Source organism: Sinocyclocheilus rhinocerous, unplaced genomic scaffold (assembly GCF_001515625.1).
Source record: "Sinocyclocheilus rhinocerous isolate Xijiao unplaced genomic scaffold, SAMN03320098_v1.1 scaffold1579, whole genome shotgun sequence".
In the NCBI taxonomy this organism is placed as follows: domain Eukaryota; kingdom Metazoa; phylum Chordata; class Actinopteri; order Cypriniformes; family Cyprinidae; genus Sinocyclocheilus; species Sinocyclocheilus rhinocerous.
In genome coordinates this window covers 171,968-181,099 of record NW_015632470.1, presented here as the reverse complement: position 1 = coordinate 181,099, position 9,132 = coordinate 171,968, and the positions used below count along the sequence as shown (strand labels likewise).

General features: G+C 40.1%; 2 protein-coding genes across 2 annotated transcripts; one reads left to right on the top strand and one right to left on the bottom strand.

Moving 5' to 3' along the window:
* The first annotated feature begins 3,472 nt into the window (after positions 1 to 3,472).
* Positions 3,473 to 5,440, top strand: LOC107742482 (uncharacterized). The gene is made up of 2 exons (XM_016555458.1): positions 3,473 to 3,871; positions 4,025 to 5,440. Exon 2 carries the CDS (start codon positions 4,200 to 4,202, stop codon positions 5,337 to 5,339), a length of 1,140 nt encoding a protein of 379 aa, XP_016410944.1. The 5' UTR covers positions 3,473 to 3,871; positions 4,025 to 4,199; the 3' UTR covers positions 5,340 to 5,440.
* Positions 5,441 to 5,500: 60 nt separating this feature from the next.
* Positions 5,501 to 7,633, bottom strand: LOC107742483 (uncharacterized). Its single transcript, XM_016555459.1, has 2 exons — positions 7,362 to 7,633; positions 5,501 to 7,034 (listed from the first exon to the last, which is right to left on the bottom strand). The coding sequence occupies exons 1-2, from the start codon at positions 7,450 to 7,452 to the stop codon at positions 6,232 to 6,234; spliced, it is 894 nt and encodes a 297-aa protein (XP_016410945.1). The 5' UTR covers positions 7,453 to 7,633; the 3' UTR covers positions 5,501 to 6,231.
* Positions 7,634 to 9,132: the final 1,499 nt, after the last annotated feature.

Sequence of the window (9,132 nt, the reverse complement as noted above, 5' to 3'; positions counted from 1 at the left end):
GACTAATAGCACACTTGAATAAACTTCTTTTTTGTAAGGGTTGGCCTTGAATAGGCACAAAGTTCTGTCTTTAGCGAGATTAGCATTAGCTAATTTGCTTCTTAGTGAGATGTGCTGCCCTCCAAGGCATGCATATAAGATAGGTCAAAGGTCATGGTAACTTCCCTTGTCAGTTTGTTCCTGAGGAGAAAAAAGCTTAATTAATTCAGCAGGTTATCAGTTCCAACCTTTCTCGCTGACTTGTGCTCACTCATTTACACACACACACACACACACACACACACACACACCTTTAAAGGTTTTTCTTTTCTCATGATCTAATTTTTTTTTGTGGAGCTGTGGTGAATATGGCACTGTCCTTGCCCATGGGCCTCAGGCATGTTTTATTTATGAATCTGATTAAGCCTAGTACAGTGTCCGTATGGGATAGAGATCCATAAAAGCGGTGAGGGAGCAGTGCACAGTGTAATTCTCTTTCATTATCTGCTGCTGTATAAGAGGGGAGGCTCCTCGCATTTAATTGCGAACAAGAGCTCGCACAATGCTCTTTGAAATTCCCCGCTCAGCTCGCTAAATCAAACTTTTAGTAACATTCAGCGAAGGGCACAGCGTGGTGGTACTTCAGGGGCTGGCATCCAACGCTGCCTTGAAGCCTAGACAAATGTTCTCGTGCTTTTCAGTGAAGTGCTCATTAATATGCCTGAAGGACTATAGGCCCACCAAATGTACAAGGGAGGAATGTTCAATATTCAAAGTGTGCGACTGATTGCGTTTTATCTTTCTTTGCAATTCATTGTTAAGTGATTCCAAACTCATTGCATATTGGCCCACAATGGCTTATAAAACACTGCCCCCGTCACAGACTATACAGTAATGTATTCTCAGGGGTGCATACAAAGCACAATGCTCATTTATAGCTATAATTTGGGTCATGCTGGCTCATCTTAAATGAACCACCGTGGATTACTGTACAAAGTTAATAGTGTATGGCAGCATCGTTTCCTCTTTAGTCATAAAAGCATCCCACCCTGTCACTTACACCCATGTGTCTTACCTTTATTTGGGTCAGTCTGGCAGTCCATCTCCCCTCCTTTCTGAGCTACCGAGTTAGTAGGATGCCATCAGAGGCCCATCAATCCCCAAAACGACAGCTTGAAGACCCTCCGCAAATAACTGCATGCAGTGGAAGCACTGACAGCCGAGGCGGACGAATATGACAATAATGATTTTATCTACAGCACAGAAAATAAAACTGTCAGCCCTATTAGGATTTAAAGCCAGGAGAGAGGGAAGAGAGAGGTATGGAGAAAGAGGTGGAAGAGGAAGAGTGTTTGAGGGCTTGTGAGCTAGAATGGATTTTTATAAAAGAGCTGGACAGCTGGAGTGGATGAGCATTAGTCATGAACAAATGGTGCAGTTTATTTGTGGTAAAGACGTTAAAAAAAATACTTGCCTTGGGTATTTCGTATTTTACTAGAAGGGATGCTCATGATAACTTGCCTTTTTTTAAATATTATGCACAAACTAAGTTTGAGCTTTCTGCAAGTGTTTTTTTTGCTTTTGAAAAGAGTCATTGTCATTGTAATTTATGCAGATTAGTCGACTCAGTTGAAATTAACTAATTTTGTGCATGAATCAATGCTTCTCACTGCCTGATGTTTTATCTTGGTTTGGGTTCAGTGCCAATTTGTCTTTTTAACAGGTTGTAGACCATTTGAAGACATCTGTGCTTCCACATGCAGCAACATTCTTGGCTCTGAGTGTAAAACTTCCCTGAAGAAAGTTCTGCATTTTGACAATTGCACTGTTTTCTCCTCCAAGGCATTAAATAAAAGGAACTGTATTTTCAATTACACATACAGTACAAAAATAGTTCTAAATAGAACCTGATCAGGATTATTTTATTTTTATTTTTACATAAAGAACCATGCTTTGAAAGTGCTATATAGAACCTTCAATTTTAAAAATGTATATTTTTTATTTTCCTTTTTAATATTAGTTTATTTTTATTCATTAATAAAGCAACACACACTATTCTAAAGTTTGGGGTTGGTAAGATTATTTAATGTTTTTTTTTTTTCATAAGTCTCTTATGCTCACCAAGGCTGCATTTATTCAAATGTTCTATTTGAATATATTTTAAAATGTAATTTATTCCTGTGTTGGTGTAGCAAAGTGGCATTGGGCAACAGAAACAGTAACACTGGAGAGATGACTATGCCACCCTAGGACTTGCACCCATGGAAATACTACGCACACTCAAGTGAAACTCAAGGCAACACAGGTTCAAGTCTACTTAAATAGGAGCAAGAGACGTGGGTACAGAAATATATTTTATTTTATTGATTCAATTAATAAATTATTTTGCTAAAAAGAATCACACAAGCAATAACCAACTTAAAATGATAGTACTACCTGCTGCTGATCTCCAAAATACACAACACACAAAAAGGTTTACAGGGCTGTGGCCAACTGGTATCAAACTCCTAAAGAAGCATAAATCTCAGTTATCACACACTATCAGTGCACACATTCACACACTCACAATACCCAGTGAGATTACTGTCGGTGATCGACACAGCACGACACTGCACACGGTGACAAGACAGCACCACCACCACCCAAGTGTGGAAAATCTGCCTCCCTGCTTTTTGTTGGACACACAGCACCTGTGATTAGATAAACCACATCGACTTAATAAACCACGCACCAACACACTAATTCACACTGAATAAAGAAAAAAAATATATAAACTTAATTATAACAAAATATAATTAACTCAATTTCTAACAAAATCAAGAACACAACAGAAAAAAGAATAACAATTTCCAACAACTGGTTCAAAAAGACAATGAAAAGAAAAAGCAAATTAATAAACTTTAAAGATGAAATACACGCAGAATGAAATAAAACAAATATTAAAGTATAAAGCCAAGATGAACCATCCAACGAAAACGCAAATAAAAGAAAAGCAACTAATGCACAAAAGCGAAATTAAACAAAACTAGACAAATAAACAAACAACAAGACAGCAGCGTATTTCTGGGGACTGATGTTCAGACTAAACCACGTGCACTGTAGCAGGAACCCTCCAACATATTACTAAAAAAAGAAACAATAACATGGCAGTCCAACCAAACACCAGTCACAAACTTTAACCAGTTGACATCTCATACGGCTATAAATGGTACAGAAATGCTAACATTAGTATAACAAACCAATACAAGAGACGCTAAACCACACTGCTGTAATGCTTACCTTTCCAATAGACGCACAAAATCAACCCTAAGCGAGCTGTGGCTGAATTAGCCACACCGCTAACAAACACACAGTGTCGAATGCCAGTACCAGAAAGGGGGCGGGGGCACCTGAGTAACACCTCCGACTGACACAAATCAGCCCTTTATAGAGCTTGGCAACCGACGTCACTGCGCAGTGCATTCTGGGACGCAAACAAGAGGCGCCGCCATATTGTGAGGCCACATCGGGCGAGACTTAAAACAACCAGTTACTACACGAAAATGTGTCGAAAACAATGTTGAAAAGTCGATTAAATGAATGAAATGTACTATACAGAGACAAACTTCTACCGGACGCAAGAAAACGGTACCTGGAAAAGATGGCATTGATCGGAAATCTGGATCCGTATGAGGTGCCTGCAAGAGAATGTACTCGAGACCCCGACGATTTACCTCCTCTGACATTTCCAGATATTTTTGTATACTTAGTCTGTGGTGTGAGTGCTTATACCGAGGCTCAGTTTCGTAATTTTAAATCTATGGAAGCCCACGTTCAGTTCACAAATGGCTGGGTCCATGACTTGGAAGTCTACAAACCGCCGAGTTGTGAAAACACCGTCGTTCGTACAAAGGTGTGTATCATCTTGCTTACCTACCTGTGATTAGTGAAACACACATCTTTACACAATATTTAATCAGAATATATATATATATATATAATTGTTATTATTATTATACTTGTGTCCACTGCTCTTTTCATTTACTGTTGTTCTGCATGTACACAGGTTATGCACTCACAGAGATTGAATGAGCCTCCTCTAAAGCCCTGGGTCATTGTGAGCAGCGCTGGGAAGGTGGAGTGTGCCCATTGTGATAGCTGAGACCTGTACTCATGTAGGTGCTCTCTTGTTCAAGTTGGAGGCAACAGTTCGAATTCGTGGCACAAAGACTGTCACTGATATGCCAGCATACTGGGTTTTGCCCAGTAACTTGAGCAAGATTCACCCAGAAGTGGGATATAGGATTAACTACACCACCTCAGTTACGCAAAGGAAGACATTAGACCAGCGAATAAATACGCAGTCCACAACACCAGCCATAAGGAGTCGGGCACAGAAACTGAAAACTCCTCAAGGTAATCTTGAAGATTTATCACCGCTACTTGATACGTTACTGCACCATAGCAAGGCCGTTGGTTTGTCAGGGATGGAGAAGTACTATGCACAATACACACAACACACAGCTGCTGCACCATCCTCTGCTTTACCTCCATGCCTGGCAAAATCCCTGTATGATGAAAGCATAGATGCCAGTGACCTGTCGGCTGTCTTGCTGGTCTGTGAGAAGCACATGAATGCTGTAAGTGTGACTGACGAGCAGGCAGCAGCTGTAGAAGAGTACACCAGGCAACAACATCTGTCGTCTGCGTGGTATGATTACAGAAGCGGAAGAATTACAGCGTCAAAAATGCATGCTGTATATGCCACCTCTCTGGAGAGGCCATCCCACACAGTTTTGAAGCAGGTGTGTTACCCACACACACAGCACACAGTATCAACTGTCCAAACCAGATGGGGTATCAGTCATGAGGGGGATGCTAGAAAGGCCTACACTGAATCCAGAGCTGCATCTCACACAAACTTCAAAATCGAACCGTGTGGCTTCATAATTAACAGCAGCTTCCCTGAAATCGGAGCGTCACCGGATGGCCTGACTATGTGTGAATGCTGTGGGAAGGGCTGCCTGGAGGTGAAATGTCCTTTCAAGTATCGGTCCTGCAGCATCCAGCAGGCACTGGACATGAAGGACAAAGACTTTTGTCTCCAGTTGTCCTCAAACAACCTTCAGTTGAAAAGAGACCACCGCTTCTACACACAGATTCAGACACAGATTGTTGTCACCCAATCAAATCACTGTGATCTTGTTGTTTGGACTGAAAACGATTTCACTGTGGTGCGTGTCTTTCCAGACCAGGAGTTCTGGGAACCTCGTCTACAGAAAGCACAAGAATTCTTCAAGAAAGTGTGCCTCCCGGAACTTGTGGCAAAATATTACTCAAAGGACATGCAGCTTCATGTTCCAAGTGAAAGAGAGCAGTAGTTTGTTATGTTGTTTATGAAAGATTTGCACTTAGGCCTACACAGTTAAGACTTTTTTTTTTGTAAGTGTTTTACTTGACTCAGAGTATTAGCCTGTTACTTGAAATTCAGTGTTTCAAAGTAGTTCAACACAAGAAGCACAAGAAACTAAACATTGCACTTTGCAGGAGATTTTTTATTATTAAAAAAGAATGTTTTTAATGCTCAAATTGTCATCCATTTTCATCTGAAGTATTTAATGTACAAATAGCATACCATGTACATTCTAAGGAAGGTACACACACACACCAAATACAAACATGTTCAATCTCAGGAGGGTACCACACATTCATACACACTAGCACACACCAAATAGAAACCAAAAATTTCTACTATTCAACATGCACACTTTTCTGTTTCATCTGGCCTTACAACAACACTTGGACACATGTTAACTAGAATACAGCAAACATTAACTATCTTATCAAGAAGGGTAAATTCTTCATCCTTACAGGGAAGCAACAAACTAATTGGTATTGTGTTATGTAATAGTGTGTATTTATTGCGCAAGCTACCTATTACCCTTTCTACATGTATCCTAAGGTGTGCTATAGCATGTGTGTCTTCCACATCCTTAGCATCGAGTTGACATCTGCGTTTAGTGAATGCAGGAATTTTAACTTCCGCGCACATCATTCCCACACTGTCTTTAATATCAAAGCCTCGGTCTGCCAACACTAAATCGCCAGGCAACAGTTTGTTAAGATGCCCACAATTCTCGGTTATGTGCTTGTCAGATGCTCGTCCCCCCCATCCATTTGAAATAAATTAAATTTGGCCTTGGGGTTTAATTCCTATCAAGTATTTCATTGTGTGTGTACCTTTGTAGTGGGAAAAGGATTGTGCCCGCGCCATTAAATTTGACGCCTCTCTGTACGTATTTCAAAACAGTCAACAATAATCGCAACACGCTTTCCAAAAGCTTCCAAAAATTGATGTGGCATTGTGGCTTGTAAACAGTGTCTCTCAGGCCAGTACAACAAGGGAGTAAGGCGTGCATACAGCACATCTATGGTGTCGGCAAAGGTAGCAGAAAGAGTTCTACGTGACACATTAAAAATGTGTGAAAGATGCTGGATTGGAAGATCAAGCCTTAGACGAATGAGTGTCAGTAAAACCATTTGAAATTGTGAAAGCTTCTTTGCAACTGGCAGGAAGGGCTTAACAGTAGTAAACATTGACAACAAAATTGCAAAACATGGAAGTCCTGTATAATATCGTACCTTCTCTGTATTATCTTTGAAAAACTCTTCATCCATCTTAAACTTGTTTAACTCAGACCTAAGCTCCCTATTTTCCTGCAAAAGACGGGATAGTTCTGCACTGCTTTGCTCACAGAACTGGCATTCTGCTCTTAGTCTCTTAGCAGCTGGTTTGTCTGTTTCTGTCTGTTCTCTATATTCCTCCTCTTCCGCAGCTCCTGCCTCTGCTTGATCCCCATATCCCTCTTCTTCTGCATCTTCTTGGACTCCATCTCTCTCATCTTCGTTCATGTTGTTTTGTTCAGTTTGGCCTCCTCCCTCAGATTCTCTCAAATTATGTCTATGTTGTCTGCGGGCATGCCGATCTGACACTGTGGCTGTGACTTCAGAGTGACCCAGGTGCAGGGTTGGAGCCCAGTCTGGATGAGACTCGTCCATCTCATATGCTGGTTTACCTTTAGACAAAAGTATCCATATTGAAACAAATTATTGCAATCAACAATGGGAATACTATAGAGAATTTCTCGTGCTTCAGTCACAGTGATCAAAACTAGCTCTCTAGTTCTGGCTGGGTTACACCTCGGAATATCTGAGTGTTTTGTTTTGATCACATTCATTCAGCGCACTTTATTTGAACTAGCCTAACTTAGCTTGCTCACTTTGCCGCAATGTCGACAGAATAGTGCTAAGTTACAAAATGCAGAGAAACCTATGACTACTCCTCTCGGGAACAGAACAAAATGAGAACACAATCATTTGCTAAGTGAAGTTTATACACTTACCTGAATGAAAATGCTTGGAACACACTTTTAATGATCTTGGGATGTCTGCGAAGTGTATGTCCGTGCGTCTTATGGCGGATATCCAGGCCATCCGTCTCCGCTTGGTTACATCGGACACATGACTCCCTTCATTATGTTTCCAGGCCGGAAAACAATAAAAAGAAAGTCCATGTCTAATTTCTTGCCAAGTCGATCGTGTGAACGGACATTACATCCAACAATACAACAGGTTCTTCCCATGACTACAACTTCCTCGACGCGTCACAACAAGTGGCCTCACAATATGGCGATTTTTCCCATCAGCCACCGCGCCGCTAGAGCCGTGACGTCAAGCCCCCATTCCCTATACACCCACCTATGCCTGCTGATAGGCTAACAATATTCTAACGTCAATACAGGGAGCGGCTAACTACCCTGCCACATTGGCAAAGCTAAATTTTCAGCAGCCACCAGAGTCACATGACGCTTCAAAAGTCATTATAATATGCTAATTTGATGCTCAAGAAACATTTCTTATTATTATCAGTGTTGAAAACAGTTAATATTAACAGCTTAATATTTAGCTAATGGAAACTCATCATTTTTTCAGGATTCTTTGATGAATAGAAAGATATACATGTGTTAATTAATGCTACACATTAGTTTACAATGTTTACAACGGAGTAGTAGAGACAGATCTCTTAATCTCCAATATAAGATATTCAACATATCTGTAATTGTAATTCTTTAAAAACTTTGAACCCATTCTTCTCAGTTCCAATGTTGACATTATTGCATTCTGCTTGGGCAACATAGCCTAACCTGAGTTGTTACGGAAATACCATCACCATACACTTTAATTAGACTTAAACAGCTTCTAATGTTGTTTTAATAATAATTTATGCATGCAGGTGAAGTTAGCAGTCACCGTCAAGATATTACTGAGAGTGTGATCAAAAAGCCTGGCATTTTCTCTGAAGCTCTCACCACCTTTTGGAAGGAAGCGAGGCTGAGAAAACAATGTAATTTGACTGCACTGGGAAGTATTCATATGCAAACACAGGCTAATACAACCTTTCACTCCATCTCCATCACACCCACCCAGACCAAGATTATCTCTCCTAATCACCTTAACCCTTCGTCTCAGCCTACTGTCTGCTTGCATCTAATCTGCCCAAATTAAATCAAATCCTGTCTGGATCACTGTAATGGAGCCTTGAAATTGTGTGCAAATATTCACATTAATAATTCAAGTAAATGGTTTGCAGTATCCATGAGAAACTGTATGAAATTTTGAGACGTGACAGCATTTGCGTCCTGATTGGGCACTCTGTTCTGCATGGGGGGAGTTATTCAAATATACAAATATTAGGGTCTTGTTTAATCTGGACAGACCTTTATCACAATCCACTTGTCATGTTATCGAACCTCCACCTGACTTGCTGTCAAAAGACAAAGACATTAACATTTGAAACTGTTTCTTGTCATTACTCTGTGTGAACACGTACATTTGAATGTACAATAGTATAAAGATGAGTACATAAAATATAATCTTGTTTGTATTGTATTTTTTCATTTCTTTAACAAAAGTCTTTGAAGTGCTACCTGCATGCATGTACTCCCCTTAAAACCATAAAATGGTTCCTTTCATTGCATAGAATAACATGAAATCCTTTTTTCATCACTGAAAAATTAATGTAAACAGAGGTAGCTCTGTAGAGAGAAACTGTTCATGAAGAAATACATAAAAACCAACAATAATTCATAGATTCTATTTATAAAGGCTACACAG

Excerpts from the sequence above, each read along its gene's own strand:
- LOC107742482 (XM_016555458.1), top strand. The coding sequence starts at position 4,200 with ATGCCAGCATACTGGGTTTTGCCCAGTAACTTGAGCAAGATTCACCCA.
- LOC107742483 (XM_016555459.1), bottom strand. The coding sequence starts at position 7,452 with ATGGCCTGGATATCCGCCATAAGACGCACGGACATACACTTCGCAGAC. Across the intron at positions 7,035-7,361 it reads TTCCAAGCATTTTCATTCAG|GTAAACCAGCATATGAGATG; the intron begins GTAAGTGTATAA and ends TTTTGTCTAAAG.